Genomic DNA, 27,984 nt, shown 5'->3' on the forward strand with positions numbered 1-27,984 from the left:
GCCATCAAATGTTTATACTTTGTCAAAAATATTTATACTTTATGAGAATTAAGTGTATCTTTTCAAATATGAAATTATGGTCAAACAAAAACACACTTGTTAATGTTTAAAATGTAATGACGAGAACAAATATACTCAAACCGTTAAACATCTTTAAGCCCAAAATTGCCAGCAGCGCTTTACAACATTGCAATCCCGTTAAAACAAGGTGTTTTGAATTCTTTAAATATCGCTTTTATTTCTCATTGAAGTACTTTGTTTTTGATCCGTTTTCGTTTTAGATATTATTCTGCAGCGCATATCAGGCGCTTGGTGTATCATAGAAGTTACAGAAATATATTTGTGTATATATTGGGCAACATTTCGTTTTCGTCTTGTCAGCTCTGTAAGCCCATTTTTCGATTCGGGATCAAGAAGAGGACTTGGGGGGTTAAGGAAAGGCAATATATTGTATGCACATCAATATTTATAATTATATCTGTAGGTTTGACCGCCCTGCATATTGTTGCAAGCTGCCCCTAGCCTTCATTTTTGTTTCGTTTATTTTTAAATAAATTTATTTGGTTTTTGTTTTTTTATGTGATTTTTGTTTACGTATAAAAGTTGTTTAAAATCCTTGAAAATATTAGATAATAATTACAATTGGTTGTGTAATACGTCTTAAAAGCATTTCGATGCGCTTCGTTCTCGAACATAGATTAAACATAAATCAATTTAGTCTTTGCCACTAAACATATAAACTTGAGTAGTAGTAGTTGTAGTTATCAGTTAATAATAATATCTTTGGGCTTTGCTACTGTATATGTAATGGATACGTCAAGTACATATAGATCATGATCATAGACATATATGCTGCGGGCCTTAAAACGCGCGATCGAAAAGATGTCGCGCATACGCATTTCAAAGAAGTATCATCTACCGTTTCCGTTTTCTCAAAAAAGGGGGAGTGTCGTGGTCGTTAGATTTATAATAATATCATTATCTTTTATATCTTTTATCTTGTAGAAGTATGTAAATGTATAGGTATAATAAAACATTTTACGACTAGTATATGTAAATATATGTATGTATATGTATATATGCATTGCGTTTTCTTTGTAATTACTAATTTTATTGAGATATTCTATGAATATATTTCCTTTCATTCTTAAGCCATGTCTTGTGTCTTTCTATATAAAACAAACGAAGCGCGAATACGTTTGAGGATACGTTTGAAAGGGGTTGAGTGAGTGGGAGGAGGGGTTCCCTTACTTTAAAATTAAAAACAAGGATCCTCCCGCGAGACCTTACCCAAATTTGCTTTGCAACTCATTGTTTTCTGTTTTCATTTTTGTTTTTCTGGAAGCGTTCGTCGGGGCTCTGCACAGATCTGACTAGATATATATGGGTATATATGTATAATAGAAGCTACTACTACACGCTACCAAGTACGATACATAGGTGTCCTCCTCCGATTTTAGTTGCTGCTGCTACTGTAGTTTTTCTTTCTTCTTCGCTGGGCTTGAAGTTTCGATTCCTGTTTTCCTATTTCCGGCTCCGTTTCCGCTTCCACGGGGGATGGTGTGGTTGGATGATTGGGTCTGCAGATGGGGCCCATCACTTGCGCTTGATGAAGTTGCCCTCGGCATCCAGCCAGATGCCCGGATGTTGGTCGGGCGCGTCCATCCCCCGTCTTATTATTTACCTGTTAAGGGCATTGGAGATCTGGCGCAGCGACTGACCCACCTCGGCCACCAGGCGCTCGTTGTCCTGGACGTTCTTGCTGCTGGCGGAGCGCAGGTGCTGTGACTGCGCGTCCACCCGCGTAACCAGCTCCCGGAACTGGAACTTTGAGTGCGGCGGCATAGCCCCGTTTTCCGCAAAGATCACGCACGAGTTGTGCAGGATGTTGAGCTTGTCGCTGAGCTGCAGCCACTGCGATCCTGCGATGGCGTTCACCGGATGCTTCAGCGAGCCCTCCAGAAGACCCACCAGCTCGAGGATGCTCTCGCGTGAGATCTGGGTGGAGCTGGCCGGTTCGGCCAGTTTCGCTATCGGCGTGGCGTAGATGGTTAGCTTGGTGGGCTTGTGTGGGACCGCCGGCTTCTGTTGGATCTGCGGCTTCTGTTCGTACAGCGACTGGGTCATGTCCGTTGCTCCTTGGCTTCCCGATCCCGATCCTGGGCCCTCCTGATGCGACTGCTCCTCGTCATCTGTGAAGAGTTGCGTTGAATGAGAGGTTTTTATTGTGCTGCCGGCCTGCTGCCTGCTGGTGCAATCTCTACTAGTGGTGCTAGTGGTTGTGGTGGAGGAGTTGGAGGTGGTGCAATTCGGGGGCGGTGGTGGTGGGGCTGCCGGAGGCGGCTTGTTGCCCGGCTTGGCTGGGAGGGTACTAGTACCGGTGGCTCCCGATTTCATCCCATATTTGGGCGACAGCTGGGCATTTGGTGTGCCCCCGCCATTCACCACCGATGTCTGCTGCTGGAGAATCGAGCTGCTGGCATAATCCGGCGCCGGCGGCTGCTGCTCCCACAGTTTCTTTAAGCTATTAATACTACCTGTGCTTCGTCGCTTGCCGAGATCGCCATCGCCTGCTGCTCCCGCTTCTGCCTCCACATTCGAGTTGGTAACGTCGATTTTTATTTCAGTCTTTTGCATGGCCTGGGCGAACTTCTTGCTGCTGTCCTCCTTCCGGTTCAAAGTTCCCGTGTTGGCATTGATGGTTACGAGTTGGGGGGCTGCTCCTGACACTGGAGCTGGAGTTGCCGACTCCTTCTCCTTGTCCACCCGACGCAGATGTGCCTTAAAGTCGATGATGCTACTGGTCGGCTCCGCCTTGGCCATTGGCGGGCTCATCTTCTTGGGTTCGACTTTCTTGAGCTGAGCTTTAAATCCGGATCCGGAACCGGATCCATTGCCGTTGGTTAGCTTTTGTTGTTGCGTCGTCTGCTTCGGCAGATTCATGCTCTCGGCAAGCTCGGTGACCAGCTGGGAGACGGGATCCACGGCAGCGATTCCAGATCCATTGGCTAGATGCGAGGTCGGAGCACTATCCTTCCCAGCCGCCTTGATCTCGGTGATGAGCTTCTCCTTGAGATCCTCGGGCGGACTGCCCAGCGAGCTGCAGGAGTCGGTTGAGGGCTCGCGCTTTCTCAGGGACACTCCAAATCTTGAGCTGGCCTCCTCCACACTAGGCGCGGTGTTGCTAACATCGTTGTGGCTACTATCGTTGTTGTTCGTTCCGTTCCCGTTGCTGATATTGCCATTATTCGGGAGTTGGGCATGCAAATGTTGCTGGATGGCCTGGACAGCGCTCTCTGGCGCCGGAGGAGGAGGTGGTGGTGCACCCTCGAATTCCTCTGGGGGCGGAGGCAAATCCAATGGCGGCGGCGGAAACTCTAGATTGGCAAGAGCCGGCTGGGCTCCGGATCCCACGCCGGAACCACTGCGCTTGGGTGAACTACTGGATCCACCGGCCCGGAAGGAGGAGAATGTCATCATGGTGCCTTCTGTGGTGGTGCGATGACGCTGCAGCTTGTTTAAGCTTGCCGCCGCATTGTTCTGCATGGTCACTCCACCTGAGGAGTTGCTCCTTATCATTTGCTGTGGCGCAATGGGGCTGGTCTTCGGATTGATCCTGACCCCCGGTGGTGTGGCATGTCCGTTGGCTGGCGGAGGAGTAGGAGCAGCTGCTGGCAGAGCAGGAGCAGCCTCACTACTGTCCTCCAGACTGTCTAGGTAGGCACCGATCCTAGCCACCTTGGGCAGTGTGCCGTAGCGATTCACCACCCGCTTCACATTCATCACCTCCAGAGCACCCACAGTGATCGGATGGGCACTGGTGACCACCCCGTTGTTGCCATGATGCGGTTGAGTTGGTGGCGGAGCTGGAGCAGTGGTTTGCGGATGCTGCTGCGAGCGCTTGCTTTGACGGGTCTCCAGACCCCGGTTGCCCATCACTGGAGTTCCAGTCGGGCGCTTGAAAGAACTGTGCTGCTGCGAAGATCGAGGAGCAATACCGCCTCCGCCGCCGTGGAGAGAATGCTGCATCTTGTTGGCGGCAGGAGCGGCGATCACTTGGCTCAGACTCTGCTCCAGACTATCGCCCGTGGCGTCTGTGTCCGGATCGGCTGTCGGATCCGTCTCCGAGTCGTATCGCTGTGTCAAACTGTTAATGTCACGGGCTAGTCCTGGCAATTTAATCAGAAATAAATAAGAAAACAAGGGTTAATTTGTATTAAGTGCTGTATTGGTTAGTCTAATGCTTCGTGCTGAGTGCGAAATGCAGGGTGGTAGTATTTATCAGTGATGGGAAATCCATTTAAATCTCGTAATTATTCTTGCCTTAAATTAAATTTTGTATTCTATAAAAATGTATAGATAGTAGGGGATCTAAGAAATTCCCATCACTGGTAGTTGGACACGGGTTAATCCTGACCAGAGTCTTGTGGTGTGTATGTGTGCGTTGATGTTTGTCGAGCGGGTTAAACTAAAAACACCAATAAATGAACAATGAACATTGAGAGTTGAATAACTGTTACAACCTTGAAAGAATTCTTGTAGATATAAAATTTAACAGTTTTTTTTCAGTCAAGACTAAAAAGGTTTACATTACGATATGGTGAATAAGTTATAAGTCCATAACAATGTCCTATTTTAAAACTTTTTCAAAGTTGAAGAAAATAAGAATATAAATATTTAATTTAGGAAAATATTGATAAAATCATTATAAATAACTTTCAAGGATATAAACCAATTGGGTAACAAAATATAAATAAAATAAAAAAGACAATAATAACAGGCACCAAAATAGGAAAAAATAGGAAAGGAATATGAGGTTAGAGCTATTTCTTGAAAATAATGTTAATGATAAGAGAGGAAACAGACAAAAGACGTAGCATTAGGAAATCATCGATACAAATTAAATTTTAAAACTAAATTTTAGAAAATTACCAATGCGAAATGGAAACATAAATTCCGCACTGAACAACCAATAAATACAGAAACTTAAGCCAATACAAACGAACCATTAATAATAAAACACAAATACGAAACACGAAACAAATAGTACAGGAACCAAAAATAAACGTAAGCAATTTTTGAGTTGGAGTTTTTCGCTGTGGACTCCGTTGACAAAATACCTCGAAATAGGATGTCGTAAAGAAAGCTACTGCAGGAGGACGATTTCTTAATGGAATACTGTTGTTGTTTCTGTTGTTGTTGTTGTTGATGTTGTTGCTGTACTGGCAGTGGTACGGATTGTTGCAGTACGAACTGTTGTTGTTGTTGTGTACGTATTTGGTGTGTGTGGTGGGTTGGAATTTGGGTCTTGAAATTTCTAGAGAGGGTCTGGCTGAAATTGTGGGCAGTTTTTAATTTGTGTATACCATTCGTGCTGAGGTCGTCGATGAAATTGCCACGTGCGTTGGCAGGATCCTCCTCGCGATAAGTGGAGTCCCGACTGCTCGAGAGCAGGCTAAATAAAGAAGATACAATATTAGGTTAGTTACCCTTGAAATCCAAATGCATGTGGAGAAAAGTATCTCTAAAGTATAATTACATATCTTGAGCCAAACATATTCAGATTATACTAATCTTTTATTGAAAAGATTATACATTACATGCCAGAAGGTGTCTAAGACACACAAATCATGATAAAAATACACTTTAAGAAATATTTCTATATTTTTGTATTTCAAAGGTAGTTGGCAAAGGTTTTCATTAACTCTTTTCTTTTGGTTTAAATAAGTTTGATTGTAAATTACTGATGTAATACTAATTTTAATATTTAATAATTACTTGATAAGTATTTAATATTTCCCATGGCAATGTTGTCAATAATTCTTCTCAAACTATTGCTTCCATTAAGTCAACTCACCTGGTACGCTTTGGTGGTGCGGGAGCCTGCTTGCCCTGCTTGTTGGTGGTGCGTCGCATCTGGACATTGCCTTTGCCCTGGCTGGAAAATGTGCTCAGCTTGGTGGAACTGGAGCCGGTTTCTGCAAGGATATGACAAGGTTAGATGGGAATCAACTTGGAAATAGACCAAACCTCACCTGACATGGGCGTACTGGCCGGCTGCTGGTGCGGATCGTTGTGGTGGGCGTTCGGCGCGAGGGACTGACCTCCTGGCAGACCCTTCTTCACCATCTGCGGTGTGAGACTGAGCGAGGCGGTGGCCGAGGATGAGGAAGGGCAGCCGCTGGCCGCCGTCGTGGTTGTGGCTCCTCCGCCGGTGGCCACGCCCGATGTGCTCGGAGCGGAGCTGCTCGCGCTGGTGGCGTTGGCGTTCAGCTGCTTCTCGACCGCTTCAGTGATGGACGATTCCTGCGGAGGAGCGGAGAAGGAGAGATGGGCACCATGTGGCTCATTATTGCTATCACTACTTGCTGCACCCTCGATCTTGAGCGATCAGAGCACGTCGACGAGGTGGTGGCGGTGCCTGTGGCTATGACTATGACTACTCCTATTCCTATGGCTATTGCTATGGCTATGGACATGGCTGTGAATGCTGCCGCTGTTCTGCTGGAGCTCGTCGTCGTCGTCGCCGTCGTAGTCACTCGCCTCCTCGCCAGCATCGTCATGATCTTCGTTATCATCGTCATATTCATCGTCCCACACCTCGACGTCACCCACCTGAAACATGTGCTCCAGCGCATGGTGTATGCTCTTGAACGTGGGCCGGTCGGTGGCATCCCACTGCCAGCACTGGCGCATCAGGTCGTACACCTCCGGTGGACAGCCGGGGGGCCGCTCCATGCGATAGCCCTTCTCCAGCTTGTGGTACACATCGGTCAGGTCGATGCCCGGATACGGCGACATCCCGTAAGTGGCTATCTCCCACAGCAGAACCCCGAAGGCCCACACGTCCGACTTGGTGCTGAACTTGTTGTACGCCAGTCCCTCCGGAGCGGTCCACTTGATGGGGAACTTGGCACCGGCGTGCGCCGTATACGTATCGTCTCGCATCAGGCGCGCCAGCCCAAAGTCAGCCACCTTGACAAGCTTGTTATCGCCCACCAGGCAGTTGCGGGCGGCCAGATCGCGGTGGATATAGTTGCGCGACTCCAGGTAGCTCATTCCCGATGCTATTTGCGTGGCCATGTAGAGCAGCGCAACCGCATCGAGGGTCTCGCGGCCGGCGGATCGCAGGAAGTCCAGCAGATTGCCGTGCGACATGAACTCGGTGATGATGTAAAATGGCGGCTCTCGAGTGCAAACACCTAAAAAGGGGAGTCAATCGAATCAGTTTGCTGATCAACAGTAACAGAACTGGTTATTCCCATAAAGAGATTTCCTCTTACAGAAATAAGAACTGTTTATCACAAAAACCCACCTATGAGCTGCACCAGATTGGGGTGCTTCATCTCCTTCATTATGGCCGCCTCCTCGAGGAAGTCCTTCAGCGCCATGGTGTCCTCCTTGAGCGTCTTAACAGCTACCGTATTGCCGTACCTCTTCCAGACAGCCTCGTACACCTCGCCGTACTGCCCGCCACCCAGTTTGTGCTTCATCATGATGTCCGTCCGGCAAATCTCCCATTCATCCGGCTCGGGACTCAGCGGGAAGACTGTGGGCTTATTCTGCTTAGGTGCCGGATACAGGAGCGGAGTGATCAGGCCATGACCCTCATGGGGCACACTATGATGATGCACAAGCTCCGCCAGAGTGTTGAATTTGGCCTCCTGGGTGACAAAGACTTTGCCATCGGGATCCTCTGAGATGCGGTAGTGATAGACGCGACCCTCATATCTGATTGAAAGATACGGCATAGAAATTAGTACGGAACCTTCAAAAAGGAACTTAAATAGATTTATTCACCTGAGACTGATGCTCCTTTGACCCGGTGAGCTCTCGCTTTCACGGACCAGGAAGCTCCCATTAATTCCGGAGCTCAGCAAATACTCTGCGGCATTGCGCGAGATGGGGCCATGATACCAGGAGTGCTTCTCCAGCGAATTGAGCGGCGTCACATAGTTTGAGGGCACCCATCCCACGTTTCCGGAGTCTGAGTGCGCCTCGCACCACTCCCCCGATTTGTTGTAGCTAAGGATGCGCACCTGCTCGCCCTTCTTCAGGCTCAGCTGGTTCTCTCCGCCAGCCTGGAAATCATACAGCGCCACAAACAATTGCGGATCATCCTCCTCGGGTCCGGGGGCCAGTAGATTCTCCTTGGAGGTCCACCGGTGTGCCGACTCAAACACTGATGTGGTCGAACTGTGACCGCCGCCCAGGGAGGACCCCTGCAGTCCAAGTCCGCCGGAATCCTGCTGATGCTGCTGGAGCTCCGCATCCGCCAAAAGAGAGGCCGCCGTGCTTCCGGCCGGAATGAGAGGTAATGGACGCGACTGCAGCAGGGCATCTGCAAGGGAAACATAAAGAAAGCAACCGAAATAAATAAATGATCTTAGAATTAAATTGATTTTACATAAATATTTAGTATTTCAACAGGTATTTAACTCTCGAACTTTGTATATACCGGTTAGATATTCCCTTTAATCTTATACGTATATAAATTATCTCAAACGCAAAGTTATAGTTATAACATTTACAATTTACATTGGTTACTGTTGTAAAAATCTTTAAACACGGTTTCATTACCGAATTACCCTGATGGTCAGGAAAACTTACCCATGATTAAACCGCCTAAACAATATTATCGCAAACAAATAAAATTTCAAAATTATCTATTTTACTTGGCAAAAAGGTTTAATATTTTCTAAAGTTAAAATTTGAAGTATCTTGGATTTTTGTTTTCAATTATGTTTTTTTCGGTGCATTAAGAAGTAATGCAGGTAAACCCGTTTCTCTTCCGAGGAATGCGGGCAATTTGTGGAGCAAGTGCTGGCCAGCGGGGAAACCGGGCAGCTATTTCTCTGTTCCATTGAGGGAATGGAATAAATTATGCATTAAGCGGAATAAAATTACACAAATCGTTGTCTGCCAGCGGTGGACCAGGAATCCCTCAACGAGGCATTTTATTGTGGGAAGTTCTAACTGATTGTCAGTCGGTTGGATTGTCCCCTCTTCCCGACCTTTCTTTTCGCCTCCCACACTCTTGTTTAACTGGGTATCCATAGCTGTACAGTTCCCTGAATACAAAAGTTGAGTATATAAATGCATTCCAGCTGTGATAGTTTTTTATAGACCTTCACGCCTTTTTTATACCCATCCATATTTTTTAATATTTAATTTTATTATAATTAAATTAATTAATCACAAATGAATAACAAGCAAATTAGATATTGAAATGTCCTTTTATCGCCACATTTCTTAACATTGAAGATAATAAAAGGTAATCTCATAGTCCAAGTGCTAGTGGAAGTCCAACTTTTTTGCAAAAGTTGTTCTAAAGATTCTTGCAATCCACTTTAAGATGAAGTTTCGCTTGAAAGATTGTGCAAACTTGTCAGATCTAAACCTGTCCGAATCAAGCTTCTATAATAGGGTACTCATTGAAATTAAACCAGACTTTCGCTTTAATGTCCCATTGAAATAATTGTACAAATTTACATTTTTCCCATTTTTTTTTGTGCGAGCTTCGTTTGACCAAAGCAAACACTTCCGCTGCATAAATATTCTCCTCTTTCATGGACACAATTGTGCATAAATTTGGGTGAAGTGGAAGTCATTCAGAGACCGGGAATCTTCGGTTTGCGGTCGGTATGCTAAGCAGTCATAAACCGATCCAAATCATATTGTAACGCATTTGAGAAGGGTTCCCCATCGCACACTGTTAATTTATGCGCGCGAGACAGGAAATATTAATAGCGAATAATAGGTGTGGAGTGGGTTTGGGGAATAAAAGGGAATATAGGGACAGATTAGAGCGGAAATGTACGGTTCTTCAACGGTGGTCGTCTGCCCCTCTAATACCTCCAACTGAAGATTAGCCGATGACAATATACACCCACTTGATATGCAAGTTCGTAGATCCAATTTTAAGGTATGTTTTCTAAAGCTAGTGACTCATGATGGAAGTTGTGGTGTGAGGGTTGGGAATACTCATTGAATCAGCTATTTTAAGGGGTTATCAGGGAAGACTAACGATGTTGAGTCAGCTATTGATGTTGCATAACCCTTAATTATCATAATTATCGTTAAATTGCTGTAATAGAGATAATGTAACGAACTTATCTTGATGATCTTAGACAATTTCTTATAAAGACATTGATGCAAACAAAATGCAATACCAAAAATTATTTTTTGAACACTTTATGAACAAGTTTATATATTTTTTTCAATTCATCATAAATACAAAAATATATAACTATTTCTTAATACGATTAGTAAAAAAACCCATTATTCAACTGAGTAAAATTTTTGTTTTGGTTAAAATAAAAACTCCTAATGAATCATCAGTCCAGTCACTTTGGTTAGATTAGTTAAAAATACTTAACGATTACGCCAGAAAAAATCTGATTCAAAAAAATTTTAAAACATTCGGATTTGTTTTAAATTATGACTACATTAGATTTAAACATAATTTTAGAAACATTCTGATTTGTTGCAAGTTATGACTAAATGGTTTAATAGTAATACTTATACAGCAACGTTTTTTCTCATGATTATATACATATAAACAAAAACTCCCGAAATAATCCAGAAATATATAAAAGAAACTAACCCAATCATCTTATGGGAATCTTTAATTAATATGAATGACACTACTTATGTGGACTATTACTTCGGTATTTTGGTTTTTTTGTTGGTTTGTAAAGGTTTTTGTGGTTGTTACCTAAGTTCATGTGATATTTGCCTGGATGGCCGCGAAAAGAGCTGTGCTTGGTACCTGGAGAAACGAAAGAAACAGAGAGATTTTGTGTGAGAGACAGGTTGTCAGCCGACTGGACATTTATCTATAGATAGAGCAGGCAGTTTTTGATGTTATCATCTAATAACGATGGGCGGCAAATGCGATAAACTACAAAGGCGATTCGATGAGGTTCCAAAAAAAAGTCGTTACAAAGAGAATGAAATGAAAACTAAATTAAATACAATTATCTTAGTCATAACTCTAGGTAAGTAATATAAAATACATGAACAGCGATCTATTTACAGTTAGCGGATGGATGACATCAAAAGCGGAGAGGCATTAGAGAATTAGAGGGTCTTGCAACCGCAGAAAGGCCAATTAGCTACCCGGCCAGAACAAGAAGAAGAGTAATAACAACAGCAGCCAGATGATGGCTTCAGTAAGTGCTGTAATTTCTCAGCCAAGTGAAAAGTATCTCAGTAATTCTGGAAAACCTAACAAGTGAGTTTCTGTACACTTAGAGTAAAAATCTCACTAAGCTAGAAATTATTCTTCTAAATGAACTTAAATTGACATTTTAGATTTAATAGACAGAATTTCTATTTATTTTATTCTTTGAACTACTCCAACATTAAACGAAGAGTAACAAAATAAAAGCAATACATTTTACTATTTACAAATATTAAATTGTAGTTTTTTTTTGAGTGTGACACGCCCCCTAGACATTTGACAAAAAAGGGGAGTGTGAAGAAAAAACACAGAAATATATGCCCCATTCAGAGAGCTTAAGCTGCTGCTGAAGCGGAATGGGTCCAATGAACTTTAAAGTCACAAAAATTCTACACATGTCGGAAGAGAAAGAGGTGGGGATATAGATAAAGACAGAGATGGGTATAGAGACATTTCTCAAGCCATGCACATCCGCCATCTAGAGTCTGCTTATGCAGGTTATTAGCGTGAATTTGGAGCATCTCGAGCTGAGGGCTGATTACGAGTGAAATGATGCGCGGTACCGCTTCTCCACCCACTGATCCCACCCAGACCCACCAACTACCCACTTCCCACCCGCAACTACTCAAAGACCTAACGGTAAGTGTGTTGAGTAAGCACAGATTGAAATCAGCCGCCTCAGCAGCTGAAGTCCCCTCCAAAAACCATATAACGATACAAAAAAGATACAGTGGTCCCTGGAAAACTATACATTTTCATTTTATTTTACAAAGTATATATTTAGCATTTAAATTCAACTTGCAACAGTAGCCTTTATAAAATATTTATTTACCATTTAAAAAATACGATAATTGTTTAATCAGAAGCCATAGGAAATGGACAGTAATTTATTTATGATACCGAACAGCTGATGACTGATAATAATATCTCACACAGTATATTTCAAGACATCTAAAGAAACGTTTTCAAGTAGCCAGAGACTACAAATTATGCTGTAACTACTTTGCAACAAAGAACTATACATATAACTATATCATCAAGTATTGAAAAGCTTTTCATTACAGCCTTGGCTATAATAGTTACTCATTGCGAATTGTCTCTTGAGATTTCTTCAGTATCCGTCCTTTGTTTGATGGCCTGTCCTTCGCCGGAAAGCTTTAAACTTGATGTGTCTGCCATTTATAATGTATAGATATAATGCTTTGGTTCGGTTTGTTCAGTCTTGGTTTTCTGGCCAAATCGGGCTTCAATGTGTGATTTATTGCTTTGCATTTTCAACTGCTCATTCATTATTTCATTCGCTCAGTCCCATTCAGGCACTTGTTCTGTGGGTTTGATTTTTGAGGCTCTTTCTGGTTTGCTCGTTTGTAGTTCATTGCATTTCAGCACGTTTCGCTTTAGTTCTAAGTTGTTTTTTACTCTGTTTTAGCTTTGTTTTTTCTACGTATTTTTGTGTTTTCAGCTCAAGGGCTTTTGTGTCTTAACCTGGCAGGGATTTTCAGTTGGCCTCGGTCTCGTCTCCCCTTTTTATCACCCTTTTACTCTACTTGTCGGATTTCATTCACATTTTGCCTTTGGCCTCTTGGCCAGACATCCAGACGTATATATATATATACATACATGTGCAGTAACAACATATAACTGAGGGCAGGGGGCGTGGCCAGTCAACAGTAATAAACTTTTACAGTGTAAATTTAATTAGTCATTTCTCTGGCTTCCGTTGCAACGTCGGGGAATGGGGCAAAAATAGAGGAAATTCTCAGGGATTTGATTTCAACTTTTTATGCCTGACGAGAACTTTTCAATTTGATTAACTTAAAGCGCGAAATTAAACACACAAACAGGAAAATAGCCTTAAAGCCAGATTAATAATGGTAAACATTTTTATTGCTATTTAAACAAAAAATAAATGTATTATTTGCAAAAAGAAATAGTTATTGCAGTATGACTGATTTTCTCTCGTAAAATCATTTTAACGTCAAAAGTTTAATTTCAGAATTTTAACTTTACGTACTTAGAGAAAGAAATAGTTATGCTTCAAAGTTAAAAAAAAATTGAATTGTTTCTCTGCACGTACAAAATATGCAAGAATGTATTTTCTTTGCTTTTATGGCTTAATGATAACTTTTGAAGCGGAACTTTTGAACGGAACTTGAGATCATTAAACTGGAAGACCCGATTAGAGCAGCAAATAAGCCCCAAAGGGAAATGGAAACCGAAGCTAGTTAGGGAAACATGAAGAAATTAACCTAAAAACCCAAAGTTTTCCCTGCCCAACTTTCGAGAACAGCATATGGTTATCTGGGAATTTAAGTTTCCCGTGTAATTTCCTCTTTTTTGACATGAGAAAAAAGCAACTGGTAACTGACAGGGCAAACAAAAAGTTGTAGGAAATGCATGCAGCAAAAATGTGTAAGAATTTTATTTTTTTTTTTGCACCCCCCAGGGTTGAGATCAAGTTCCTCCCCTTGCATCCAAGTGCGAAAAAATGTTGTGCGAAAAAACTACAACCAACGAAAGAGATGGCGAATGGCTAGAGTGAAATAGAAGCAAGAACAAAAGGAAAGTTATGTGAAGGCAAAGAGCCAGAGGGTCCAAGGATCTAAGGGGTGTCGTGGGGTGCAGAGGTGGCCAGGACTTGGCCCTGCTCCTGGCAAAGGGAACGAAGAAAAAGAATGTTAAATATAAAATCCACCCTTGGCTGACAAAGGCAACTCTCCTCGCACGAACCCCTCGACTTCCCCCTTTAGCCACTGGCAAATTTTACCACTTTTCTAAGGATTCCGCACTCAAGGCTCACTAGGCTGCCTTACACTGGATTCAGGGGGAAAAGGACTAAAGTCGAGGGGTGCATACAACCTAATGCGACGCGTGACGCAGCACTCACATCTCCGTTACACTTAAAAAGAAAAATAAAAAACGGTTTTGCACTAAAAACTGCATTTGAAGTGCATACTAAATAAAATCTTAATCGATAATTCTTAGAGTTCTCAAATAAACTTAATGATGTCTTTTAAATGTTGTTAGGGTATGCTTTACAAGTGCATACTTCAAGTGGCTCAAATCAAGTTGCAGTTATTATTAAATTGACGGTCAAAAAATTATAACTAAAATAAAGCTATTCCGTTGTAAAATCGTGATCTGCCTTGCATGTTGAAACTTATAGTTTTCAAGTGCTCTACGAGGACCTAATTATAAAATTGGCCATTTTCCTGAGTGCACTCGCAATTCCCTCAGGCCTGTATATGCCAGTAACTTGATGGAAATCAAGTGAGTGCAATAAATATATATTAAAGTGAGACAGACGGAGCAAAAAAAGGTGGGACAAAAATCAATAATGAAAAACCTTTTCCGCCACAGCCGAGCGATGAGTGTCATCCATAAAATCGCATCATCGCCAGCAAATTAATTGAATGCCAGCATCACGGCCACAAGCGGACCAAAATGGAGGCCCAGGGAGAAGTGGAGGACATAAAAAGGATAAGGTGAAGGACAAACGCTGCGACAAACCACATGAATGGGCGGATCATGTACTTTGGAAACGACGCTTTGACCACCCTCTAAATAAAGAAAGTTAAAAAATTTTTACAAGGTGCTGAACGACCCGAAACCGCAGAGGTTTAAAAATTTTGAGGATATGAACCGAACCCACAACAAAAGCGATAATTTATTTTAATAACAATTATTAAGACTCTAAATATATAAACATAAGAACTTAAATAAAGCAATGCAGAATGGTTCCAAAAAAATTTGAAATTGAATATTTCCAGGGTATTCTTTGCGCGATTATACAAAATTAGCAACTTTGTGGAGAAGGTCCTATCGATCCATGTTCCCTTGAATGTGCTGCTGTCCTTGCCACAAAGTTCACAAAGCTGCAACATTTTTGCTTTTGAATGGTTTTCGTTACGTGCAGGGGAAAGTTTCTTTCAAAGTTATCTCGAACGGAATCTGCTCGTTTATATCGGGCAACTTTATCAATTACAGACTGCAAGGTTCACAGGAAATGCACCCTTTCTTCCCGTGATGGTATCCATGGCATCACGTGACCAAGGGTCTATCTCCATTGTCTAGTGTGAACGAAATTGACTTTTAATTGTCGACGATGACCAGAAACAAAACAAGGGGAAAAAAGCCATTGGCATGCACAATTTGTGTGGCTATGCAAATGACAAACAGAACGAGTCCAAAGAGGAGAGCCAAAGAAGCTAATACGACGCGTTGGCCAAAGAGTCGGAATTCAATTGTGAGTGTCGAGTGAATGACTCACTGCGAATAGGCAGTGTGCACAGTGGGGAAAACAAGTTATGTGGATGGTCGTTTTGATTATCATCTGGTGAACCTTATCACTCACATGTGATATTTTAATTTACATAATCTTCTAAAGAAATACCAAGCTTAGGACATAATGATTTTGGGCTAAGCTTGTACCACCTGTACCCTTTTCAGAAGGATATTTTAATAATAAGTATTTAGCCTTCATTTAAAGGTTTTTTGTTTTGACCACCGTACATTGGTTCTATGGGAAAGACTCGAAAATCACACACGCTGTTCATTCATGATTCTTTATTGTTTTGGATTTCGGTTTGGTTTTCCTTCTTTCGTGTTTTGACCTGCCTTTTTCTATGTATGCACGCCGGCTGTGTTCTTTTTTGTTTTGTTTATATTTTATGGCTTATTGTTTATGGCCGAACAGGGAGAGCACAGGCATTTGTCATATTTTTTCCTAGATATTTGCGCTTATTCATTTGCATGTCAGTTGGCAGAGAAACATTCTCAAACATTTTGCGTGGGCATATATTCTTTTCAGATAATAAATTTAAGCAGGCGATAAAAAGCATTTGACCATAAAAAGTGATATTTTTTCCAGTTCTAGATAAACAAATATGAAAAGCTCTCAGGGGGAGATAAAAGTCAGCATTGAGGGTCAAAACAACAGATGGATAAGGAAGTTTCAGATACAATGCTGGAATTTCGGAATTATTTTCTTTACTTTCAAAGCATGGGAAAAATTGACAGCAACAAAAAGAAGTCTTAAGTGCGTGGGCGGAAACTGATCATTGTTTGGGGATTGTAAAAACTTATTTCACTAAAAAATAAAGATGAAACCTTGGGAAACTCCGTTCAAACTGAAAGCGTGCTTCAAATTAACCTTTGTCACTGAATTTTACGTAATTTCTCAATTGAAAGCCACCGGCAAAATACACAAATAATACAATTTAGAGATCAAAGTGCAACTTAAATGTTCGTACGTTTGCCCAAGCGTGTAATTACGGTCGTTCCACTGAATGTGGTAAATATATAGAAATATGTATTTTCCACCTACCCAATCAATGTAATCTGGGCACTCGGCAAACAAAATTTGATTATCTTTATGGCAGCTGGCCTAAAAGCTTTTTAATGTGCGCAATTTTCCTTGGTTTTCATTGTCCCTTATCTGGTTTCTCTGGTTTCTCTGGATTTCCCCCTTCATTTCTATTATTGTCATTGTCGCAATTTACCATTTTACGTAACCCGCCGGTCACGTCTATCGCATATCCGTTCATTTGTCCGGCTAATTGTTGGATAATGACACCGAATTTCCAAAAAAAAAAATGGTTGAAACTTTCTGGGTGCGATGTTTTTGCGTACACGGATAAATATATATTCATATCATTAATACTTCACAAATACTTCTTCGGGAGAACAAAACAAATAATTTGCAAAAGGTAACAGAGTCATATATTGTAATTGATTTTATTTTAAGGAAATTAGTTAAGGCGTCTAAGATTTTAATATAGAACAAACATAATGCAATAGAAACATTCATAAATGATTCCTTATTAATATTACATAAAAAATATAGAAACAATTTAATAATATCCAATTTTTTTCTGTGCCTCACCGTAGTTATCTTTTCTCTCCTTCCCTTTAAAGTTTACATCATCCCAAGTATTACTTCATTGTAAATTAACAAATTTTAACTCATACAAATTACGCACTAAAAATAATATAAAAAAATCGTGGAAGTTTTCACTTTTTTCGCCTGTCTGCTACTAAAATAATAATAATTAGCATTTTCATAGCAAATGATTTTCTATTTCAGGTGTCTGCTTTTCAACTATTTTTCGCTTTTATTCATGCATATTTTTTTCGTTTTGTGATTTCGTTTTTCGGCGCTTAATTTAAGTCGAGCGTAAAGATGTGGGAAATTTGTTGTAAAATCGCTGAAAAACTCGTATATTTTGTCTGACTGCCATGAAAATGATTGATCGATTGAGTCAGCAATTAACAGAAATGTTTTTTAAAATTTATTTGTTTACTTTCATTGGTGAATGAAAATGAAAATCGAAAAGCCAGTGCAAAGTGAAAGTTTAGCACTTGTGCTGAGTTTTCCCACCTGCTTTTAAATCTTCAAAAAGGTGAACGAACGATTGATAAGGCTGGCACGAGTAATTAATGACTCAACAGTTTCTAGTTAGTTTTTCCCACTTCCCGCAAGTTTAGCATTTTAATTCCAATTTGCTATTTCCCACAGCTAAATTTCACCCAACAGATTGAAATCTTTTCTATTTCTTTCTGTCCGCGACAGGACAAGTTCTTCAAAAGAAAAAGGTTCGTTTATCGCGATTGTGAGAACAGAATGCGAAATCAACTAGGAAAAAGGTCAGAAAGTCTGGAAAATTGAAAAGGCAGGGAAGGGGAAAACTATTTAAAACCCAGGTGAAGGCAGAAGAAGCATATCTATGATGAGTACATAAAAGAACCATCTTGATGATTCATTTACTTCATTTTTTGCACACTTTTTTTTGCCCGCTTCCTTTTCTGCTGGATTCTCAGTTTCTTGGAAGCAAGTGCAATTGCTATAAATGAAATGAAACGGACGACGACGAGCGACAGGCAGTCGCGGATGTGGATGTCGTTTAAATATTACCAGACGGCATAAAAATTGACAGACGTCGCCAGACAAAGGCCAAACAAACTTCTGAATGAACCATCCAAGCAGAGCGTGAAAAAAATCCTGAAGCGAAGGATCGAAACTGTAAATGCCCTTGTTGTATTTCAGTTAAAGATATCTCCAAATGATATACATATTTTTCTTGATACAAAGAAAAGATCATACGTGAAGCAAAAACAACACGAGAATCGATGATTTTAAATATATTTAATACATTTTTGAAAAAAAACATTTATAATTTTTACATTAATATTGGTCGGAACTATGTAAAAAAGTTATATCCTAACTTATAAAATTGTAAAGACACAAATTTAAATCTTAGATTTTATAGAAAAATATTTTTATGGTATTTTTAAATGTGACTTAAAAAAAAACCTTTTAAGGATATGATGCGCTAGAAATGTGGAATTTATTAAGTAGCAATTTTTAGTTCTGTAATCTTTATTTGTATATTAGAAACACATTGGGCCAAATAAAACTGACAATTATAAAAGCTTATTAAAAGAGAGTATAAAAAGAAACGAAAGTGTGGGGACACAGATAGACCCGAGAGGAGGTAAGAACCGAAAGCTGGCCAGACACTTAATTTAATTAAGTTTCGCATTAATTATGAAAAAATGTAAAGCTCGCTTTTGCGAAGTTAAGAATTAACGGCTCAAATTTTTGGTAATCATGTGTTTTTTAGGCATATTTTGTCCGTTTCATGTTTTCGCCCAACGGTTCACTGACCATCGCGAGAAAGAGAGGGGGCTACAATGAGTGAAAGAGACAATAAGATCGCAAAGAAAGAGAGGGAGGCATTTCTTTGTTGGGCTCCCACCGGCAAAACAGGCAAACAGGTTTCACCTTCTTTCTCTTTCTCTTTGCACTTGCATTTGTCATGCTTTTTATTTTGCAAACATTTCTTTTTCTTTGCTTTTTAAAAAAGAAAATAAATTAAATTTAGAGCTGTCTATTTAAATGGTTTTTGGAGAGAAACTGATAAGCGGGCCAGAAGAATGGGTGAAATTTCTGTCTTAATGAAGGGGAAATCGCAATTAGCGAATATAGATGGAAACTTGGAGAAAATTAAATGTCTTCGATACTTTGGGAACCATTAGCAAGCTTTAAAAAATAAATAATGTCCAATTGGACTTTTTGCTTAACAAAAATAATATTTAATGTCTTTAATTGACTTGTAATGTTAGAAATTGGTAAGCTCCTCACACATTCAGTTTAAAAACTTCTTAAGCAAGCTTTTGTACATATTATTTATTTAAAACCCTTAAGATAATATAGCTCCAGAAATTAAATTGAATACCAACATGAAAACAGCTGTAGTTGATTTATACTGTAGGTCCATATATTGCAAATTCCTTTTTAAAGTTTTGAATATATTTTATGCAGCTTAAAGCCTTATTACACAGCTCAATGCTGCTTCTTCCTTTCCACTATTTGTGCGAATGTTTCGCACTTCATTCATTTCACACATCATTTGTGCAACTTTTTCTTTCTCTTCTAGGGGATTATGCCTCACCTGAACTGGAGAAAAAAATTCAATCAACCTGCTGCACCTGTGGCCTTTGTTGCTGTTTTTGCAGATTACTTTATGCTGCACCCCGCAATCTGGAGCTTGAACTAAAGGTGTCTATATAGGTGTATATATAAAACTCACTGTAAGTCGGAGATCCAAAGTTGTGAACGTGCCAAGCTGGCCCCTTTTGCCACCCACCTCCCCCTCAGCCATATGTTTGCTAGCCCCCCGAACTCCCCGGATCGCATAAACAGTTGCAATTGCGAACGTGATTGGAGCGAATGCAATTCAACCTGGAGATATAAGATAGAGACAGGTTGAAAACGAGAAGAGCGAAGCCAAATCGGAATCGGATTTTTTATACTTCTCATGGCTCAATGATGGATTCAATTCCCGCAACGACAAGAACCAGAAACAGGTTTCCAATCCCATTCTGCCCGACAGTGGACACTCGGGAAATTAGAGACTTCAGATGAAGTTTGTGCCTTATCTATGACGTTTAGAATTTGTTCTTTTATTTGAATTTGTAGAAGTTTAAGTGAATTAAACTTTCACTTAATTTCAACTTAAATTAATGATAATATCTCTCTAATATTGTAATACTATTTTTACATTTTTAAATAATATCATTAAAGCAATACGCTTAAGCAAAATGATCCTTTTAGCCTTTTTCCACTTAAGGCTAAAATCGTAGTTACGAATAAATAAAAATGTTAATTATATGTAATGTTTTAAATCGAACCTCCATTAAGAAATTAATAAAAACAAATCTCATGACATTTATATACATACATGTATGCATACTTTGTATGCACAAACCAAATGTTTCCCGTGAAAGATAAGCTACTGTATTTTTTTGATGGGCAGCACCCAATTGTTTATGTTTGTGCCATGCACTGGGTGCAATAAACATAAATAATAATATAAAAAGAAGAAAAGTTTTTATTTGCTGATTTATCTGACCTTGCTGGCTTATTTAACCAGAGACTGAACGAAAGAGAGGGAAATACACTCAATTTAATAAACAATATATGAAAAAGGGGGCAAAGTTAAGGGAATCTGTGTTTGCTCTCGGGATTTGCTAATTAAACAAAAAATATAAAAATAAATATATCATGTTGAGCGATTTCCCTTAAATTGCTGTTCAAAATAAACACAGAAAGATAAAGACGTTCATGCAGTGTTGTGTCAATCAATCAATCAAATGGCGTCAATATTTATGACCTCAAAGCTGAAAAATGAATAGAGAATCGGGTGAAAGAAAGTTCTTTGGATGCCAATTAGTTTCCGTTATGCTTTGGGCATCTGTACTCCCATTGGAAATATATATTTTCTTGTAAAAAAATATGTTTGTTTTTCTCAAATTTCTTTCTTTTTCGTCAGCTAATTTATGCAAACAATTTTCAATGAGGCGAAAGACCTAGGGGGAAAAGTCTCCAGAAATAAAATGCGGGCCAGCGTTTCGGGGGCGGAAACGGTCTACTGGAAATGCGAAATTTGAAAAATAAAGACAAGGGAAAATTACATACAACTCAAGTTAGGCAATCAAGCAAACTTAATGTCACATGAATGAGGAAAATAGACCTTAAATCGATCGGGGAAATTATTTGAAATTATGGTGATGTCAGATTTATGATGATCTATGGGGATATAAACAGATCGTAAAGACTCAACGAAAACCATCGGAATGCTCGAGTTCCTAATGGATTAATTTGTTAAAAGAATTTAAATTTCAGACGAATAAATCCAACGAAATTCCTTAAATTAAAGAAAGCTGACTAAACATTTGACTTTACGTATTAATTTACCGTTATTCGAGCACCGACAGCTGGTCGCCGAGTGTCTAATCGGAATTCGAACAGCTGTTGGAGTAACTCTGTTTTTCCTATTGGATTGACACGCCCATATCAGTGGGAGGGTTGAAGACGAAAAACTGAGGGAGGGAGGGGCACATTTTAAGAACTGGAAATGATAGCGCCCTTGTCTAAAAATATCGAAAAAACATCAAAGAGCTGAGCAATGCAGTCGTCGAAACAACAAAATGAGGCCGAAACCGAAAGAAAATGAAGCACGAAAGGATTTACGAGCTTGATCGAAAACAGGAACATCCACATATAACTATATATATGGACTGGTGAATACCGCGACAGAAAGAGACGGAGCAAATGCAAAATAACCTCACGAAGAGTCGAGTGTGCACTCTTTATTGCTGCTTCAGTGAAAGTCAGGAGCGAGGTCAAAGGTCATATAATGGGGAGCGACAAGATAAAAAATTTGTTATTTTAATTAGTCAATACACGAAAACAAGGTCCATCCTTGTGTGGCGTGTTCAATAAACTATAAAAAAAAAAAAAATTACTTATAATATTAATATCTTGTCACGTAATATAACAAAACAACTGTATAACAAATTATTATGTATTCCATCTACCAAGCAAAAACATTTGCCATCGTATATAAAATAATGGGAAATTAAGCCCGATGAAATGTATGAACTTATGTGTTTTTTAAATCATTATTAATATTATGACTTTAAGCCTCCATAATGACACATTTCTTAATCACATCGTTTTACTACATTGAAATTTATATGTTTTGTTTCAACTTTTTTGTTTTCAAAATATTTTTAGACCCCTTAGCACATTATCTTAACTACGCCCCTTGATCACCGACTCCTCCAACTTTCAATCTCTGTCAGCGCCAAAGGAAATTGTATAAAAACGACAATAACAACTGAAAGCATGGAAGATACACATTTTGTTTTGGGGCTAATAATAGAAATGCAGCCGCAAAAGAGAAAAGTCTTATGATACAAAGTGGTAATGGAGACAACGCCTCCGATATGTGGATGCCCTCCCTTCTGATCCCCGCGATTTCCCTTTTGCTGAGTGCTTTATTATTATGACAATTATGTTTAAGCACATAAAATCATTGGAGAAATATTTATGTGTCTTGTACATTAATCCGTGTTTGTTTTTTTTTTGTTTGAGGGGTGGTGAGGAAGCAAACAAATTTACCTTCCTTGCCTCGTCACCTGTTTGCCACCTGGGCCGCCCCCTTTTCGCACTCCTTTTCCACCCATTAGCCTTGTGAAAAGTTCATTTGCCCCAGCTCATAATTTGCCGCTTGCATGTCAAGCAAACTGAGACCAAACACCACACTCGGATTTCCCTGCTTGTGCGAAGGAGATAGAGAAGAGTGAGCTACACTAAAAAAAATATATAATAATTATGTAAGTACCATATACATTTTTTAAGGAGTACTTATCAAGACTTTAAAATAATTGATTTAAATATAGTTGTTAAACTTTTTGAGATTTTACAAAAACACTGGTGTTGCTTCAGAATATTGAAATTACCATATTGTAAGCGAATTTTTTTAGTTTTTTTTTTATAAGTGCAGAGACAAACGCACTTCATGTACTCTTTCTCCTTGAGAAAAGGAGTTGGGGCTTCTCTCCCACTCGAGTCTATTTTTGAGACATCTACTTGCGTGAGTTGTTTGCGGAGTGGTTCACAGTTTTCAACGGGACAAAGTGGCGGAGTGCGGTGTTGCATATGCAACTGCAATTGGCAACTCCATTGAGGCATCTGCATTTGCACCGGTTCTATGGTATTTTCCCAGGGCGACACGCAATCCAATCTCTTCGATAATGCAACGGCTGCCCTATAGTATCTAATTACATTGTATCGTGTAACAACCAACAACATGCTTATGAAATTGCAATTCGCCTACGACTTCTCAGCATTGGTACTACGTCGTAAAAGGCTAGTTTGCATTTGTTTTGTTTTAATTTTATCTTTTAAATATTTAAATCAATATTCTAAAGTATTGTAGACCAAAAAGCAACTAATAATTGTTTAAGCTTTGGTTATGATTATGAAAGTTATCATGTCATTACATTACTATTGAGATTTCTATTGTTTTAATAAGAAAAATACAATCTATTCTATTCACTTACAACTATTTTTGTAGTGCTTTTTAACTGTCATATACAATAAACAATTATACAATTTACATAAAGTCAACAAAATTTATTTGAACAACTATCTTTTAAATGCTTTTATCCCACTGTGCCTGGTTTCGTGTGTGGTTGTGTTTCAACTGTGATTGAAGTTCCGTAGCGACTTTCCCCCGTTTCCCCCACATGAGCTCCCTCTTAAAACCGAGGTCTCCCCCGGACTGACAATTGCGGTGAGTTGGGCTTTCCGTTTCTGTTTTTGGGATTTGCTCTGGCCTGTAATCTGCAGACCCAGACACAGTTTTTACATTGTAATTTTGTAATTGCATTTTGCAGGCCAGACACACGAAAAAAGGCAATTGCAGGCCCCTATTTCGACCTTTTGGGATGTGCCACACTATGATAGTTTGGCAAATAAATGTGCATTTTTATTGGCAAATTTCTGTGTGGGAATTTCGCTCGCACGAAACTGGAAAATGTCGTTTTTATTTTCTTATTGCGCTCGATGGGTTGCTGATGAGTGGTGAATACATATTGCATGGAGCGATGACTCAATACTAGCGTCAATAAATATTTATATGAAAACCGGCCACTGATAATGCTCAGCTCAGAGATTGAGTTAACTTAAGTGCTCACTATAAGCGACTAATTACAATATAAATAGCATTAATTGATTACAAATTGCTTGGTGAGACGTAGGGTGCTACTAGAGCGAGATAAGAAACGACTTCCAGATGAAAGGCCAAGAAAAATGTGAAAAATCCATAAATTGTAGTAAACCATCTGGGAATTGTGACTCGGCTTGTGGTCCCAATGGAAAATCAATGCTCTGGTCTCTGAAGAAGCCAACAGTGTGGGAGTTTTTGTATGTAGTTTGCAAAAAGCAAAGAAAAGGGGTTAAACAACTTTTTTATTTGACCAATCAATATGAAAATTTGTGTGGAAACTGCATAAAAAAATTAAGGATTACTCCACTTCTTTTTCATAAACATTAGCAAACTTTAAGGGCAAGCGATTTCGAAATCTAAATATTTTCTGCGTTTTCAAAGGTGCCAACAAATAGAAAACTAAAACAAGAAAGGAAGGAAACTTCGGCAAGCCGAAGTGTATATACCCTTGCAGTTATTACAAAACGACTACATTTCAATTTCTATGCCTATATTACTAAAAACAATGAAGCTACGTTTTTATGGCAGCTATATGACATTGTTGTCCGATTTTAATTTAATTAATAATAATTCCATAATATTTAAATATTACCAAATCCCAAAGAACAAAAAAAAAATTAAAAACAACAAAGTTATAATTATTTTGAATTCTTTTTTCCGATTGTTCCTATGGGAGCTATATGATATAGTCGCCCGATCCGACTTATATACTACCTGCAATAGAACGACAACTTTTGGGAAAGTTTCAAGCAGATAGCTTTAAAACTGAGGGACTAGTTTGTGTAGAAACGGACGGACGGACATAGCTAGATCGATTCTCCTGGTGATGCTGATCAAGAATATATATACTTTATAGGGTCGGAAATGTCACCTTAACTGCGTTGCAAACTTTTGACTGAAATTATAATACCCTCTGTAAGGGCATAAAAATGGCTGGAATATGTATATAATCTTTAAAATTTATAAATAATTATCTTTTTATGTAATCCAACTTCTTCTTAAAATCCGACAAATGTTTTTCCGGCACCCTTATGGCAAATACCACTCAATGCTAGGTCCTATTGTGGTAGGACATCGTCGACAGGGACATAAAAAAGATATTAGAACCGGGAAAAGTCTATAAATAAGGGGCGTACAGAAAATGCGGAAAGGAAAATGTTGCAGATTGCCAAGGCAAATAATAGGAAAATATTAGACAAGAAAATAAGGCAAATAAAAATGTGCGTGAAGTGTGAGGAAAATGAGGGGGAGAAAAGTGGAGGAAATGGCAATATGTCAGCGGGGGTGGGATAACGGTGTTTTGGGTCGCAATTTCAACCACTGTGCGGGTGGCAGGGATAAGGGTGCAATGATAGAGGATAGAGGAAAATGTACGACGGATGAAGGATAAAGAATGATGGAGAGCGAACATAAGAACTGAACCCGCCCCAAATAACACAGAAACAACATTGATGCATGCTGCTGCTACTCCTCTTTTCTCCTTTCTTTTCCCCCTCTTTTTCTACAGTAAACAATGACACCGGAAAAGCAACAACAAGTATGAAACTAGCCGGCAATAACAACAATAATTCCCAATATAATCGGAAGCAATAGGAAAAAGAAATTGGCTCAATTGGAAAGCAGCGTGAATAGAGGAAAATAGGGGATAATAGAGAAAATGGGGGGTAAAGAGGAAGCAAAAACTGCACTTTATGAACAATAAAAACCACACTGTGCAGCCAAATAAATCAAAATTTGCATGATATTCACAACAGAGATTTAAGGACATGACCTTAGGAGCTACTTTTATTATTATTTATTTCACGCGCTTTAATTGAAACCCTTTTGCATTGTATGGACTTATTTATTTACAGGACTTATTTATACTTATTTATTATTAAATCTTTCATTAAGTTCTAAAATATTTTAAATTTAATACAAAGAAAAATAATTATTTTTGCCTTAAATTTTATTTTGGGTAAGGTGTGTTAAAACTTCTAATTGAACCCCCTTTTAATTCTGGAAGGATACCACCAGAAAACAAAATGATTTCCTAGCAAATTTACTGATTTACCTCTACTGAGAAAAACCACAATATTTTGTATGCCATTTGTAATAAAACAACAACCATCTGTGCGGATAAGAAGAAAAATCACAACGCTATGATGATATTTACACCTGAGTTGGATGCTGCATGCATTTTTATTTCAGGGAGTATGTGGGTGAATTGGGTTGGGTGGCAAAGAGTCTACACTTCCTCTTGTGTTTTTGATGTACATTTCGCAAATTCAACACAGAAAAAATGGGACTACAACTCAAGCCACCATGCTCAATAAATAAATTTGAAGTTAAAAAAATGTTTTCTATATTTCTAAGCTTTATATTATGTTCAGTTTTTTAATTTAACAAGAAATGCCTTTGGTAGGTTTTTTGCTTAAAATATTATTGGATAAGGGTCATAACTTCTTTCAAAGTTTATTAAAAACTTAAAAGGAGTTAGAAACAAATTTCTGCTTGACAATTTAACACATTTCTGATGTTTGAAAAATTAATTGAACTGGAATGGAGGTTTGAGTTATGGGAGACCGTAATGTTCCTTTTTTGTTCTGTGTATCCTGCATGCTTTTGATGACCGGTTTTGTTATGTGTATCTTACATGCATTTGATGACGGTTTCCAGCACTGGAACTTACCGTTATGTTCGGTGAATATGTTGAGACCCACGGGATTGCACCGAGCAGCATCCTTGTGACCGCCGCTCCTTTGGCTAAGTCCAGATCCAGATCCCCCTGCGTTGACGCCACTGGCTACGCCACCGGACGAGGACTTGATTCGGGATCCTCGGATTGTGGAGCCCCCTCCAAGGGGGGCACTACTGCCGCCACTGGAACTGGAGATGCAGTGAGGGGAGACGGACGCCACTGGACTACTGCTGCTGGACAGACCGATGCAGCTGACGGGGGCACCTGAGCCACCCCCTGAGTGGGCGCCCCTGTCCTTGCCCTGCTGAGCCCCCATTTGCCAGTGGGTGGTTTTCGCTCTTGCGCAGCAACAACAACTTGTACACTTTTCTCTCTCCTCCTCTCTGCCCTTCGTCGGCTCCTCCTTCGGCTATTTCGCTTACTATTACTATTTATTTTTTTCAGCTCTTCTCTTTTGGCTTTTTGCTCAATTATTTGCCGTTTGCCTTTTGCTTTGCTTTAATTTATTTCACACACACACGCACACATTTTTCTTTCTCTTTCTGCGTTTTTGGAGTAGACAAAAAAGATTGGAGACACTCACGCACACACAAATACACACGCACGCAGAAAAGGAAGTTTGCGATTTTTTTATTTGTTATTATATTGGCCGCTCAGGTGAATTTGCGAATTTGCAGCATGTTTGGCAAACTTTGTGTCGGCAAACTTTTTGTCGACGTTTGGGAGGCTGAGGGGAGGGGGGCACAAACACGCCCTGAAAATGCACTTTGTCTTTGCTGCCTCCGCCTCTGGCTCTCTCTCTCGTTCACTCCTACTCGTTCTTTTTTCACGGCCTTATTGATCCGCAAGCGACTGTGTTTGACATATTAATCGGTTTTCGCGACGATATAGCTGTATCTGATCTGCTGGCGTTGCTCCCTGCTTTATCTATATCTGTGCATTTTTTCCACGCACGGCGACGGATCGAATTGGAATCCCACTTGCAATCGTGTGACCACTTCTGTGTCGTTCAAATATACCGTTCTACCGATAGATATATC

The 27,984-nt window shown here is 39.8% G+C and overlaps 1 protein-coding gene across 8 annotated transcripts; it reads right to left on the reverse strand.

Moving 5' to 3' along the window:
• Nucleotides 1-211: 211 nt before the first annotated feature.
• LOC108045806 (tyrosine-protein kinase Abl) lies at nt 212-27,950 on the reverse strand. 8 transcript variants are annotated; one of them, XM_017125235.2, is made up of 10 exons: nt 26,936-27,950; nt 10,718-10,771; nt 7,801-8,341; nt 7,316-7,731; nt 6,616-7,202; nt 6,036-6,306; nt 5,858-5,978; nt 5,367-5,455; nt 2,538-4,169; nt 212-2,192 (listed from the first exon to the last, which is right to left on the reverse strand). In XM_017125235.2, the coding sequence occupies exons 1-10, from the start codon at nt 27,258-27,260 to the stop codon at nt 1,681-1,683; spliced, it is 4,548 nt and encodes a 1,515-aa protein (XP_016980724.1). In that variant the 5' UTR covers nt 27,261-27,950; the 3' UTR covers nt 212-1,680. The 8 variants fall into 8 exon arrangements, with proteins under 8 accessions (XP_016980724.1, XP_016980722.1, XP_016980725.1 ...); XM_017125233.2 differs by having other exon boundaries at nt 5,121-5,455; XM_017125236.2 differs by lacking the exon at nt 10,718-10,771.
• Nucleotides 27,951-27,984: the final 34 nt, after the last annotated feature.

The sequence above is a fragment of the Drosophila rhopaloa genome, unplaced genomic scaffold (assembly GCF_018152115.1).
Source record: "Drosophila rhopaloa isolate 14029-0021.01 unplaced genomic scaffold, ASM1815211v1 contig_47, whole genome shotgun sequence".
NCBI classification, from domain to species: Eukaryota; Metazoa; Arthropoda; class Insecta; order Diptera; family Drosophilidae; genus Drosophila; species Drosophila rhopaloa.

Bases quoted from the DNA above. Each gene is read 5' to 3' on its own strand.
- LOC108045806 (XM_017125228.2), bottom strand. From the start codon at position 27,260: ATGGGGGCTCAGCAGGGCAAGGACAGGGGCGCCCACTCAGGGGGTGGC. The intron at 7,732-7,800 runs GTGAATAAATCT...TCTTTCAATCAG, and splicing joins CAAAGGAGCATCAGTCTCAG to ATATGAGGGTCGCGTCTATC. The intron at 5,456-5,857 runs GTGAGTTGACTT...TTCTTTATTTAG, and splicing joins GCACCACCAAAGCGTACCAG to CCTGCTCTCGAGCAGTCGGG.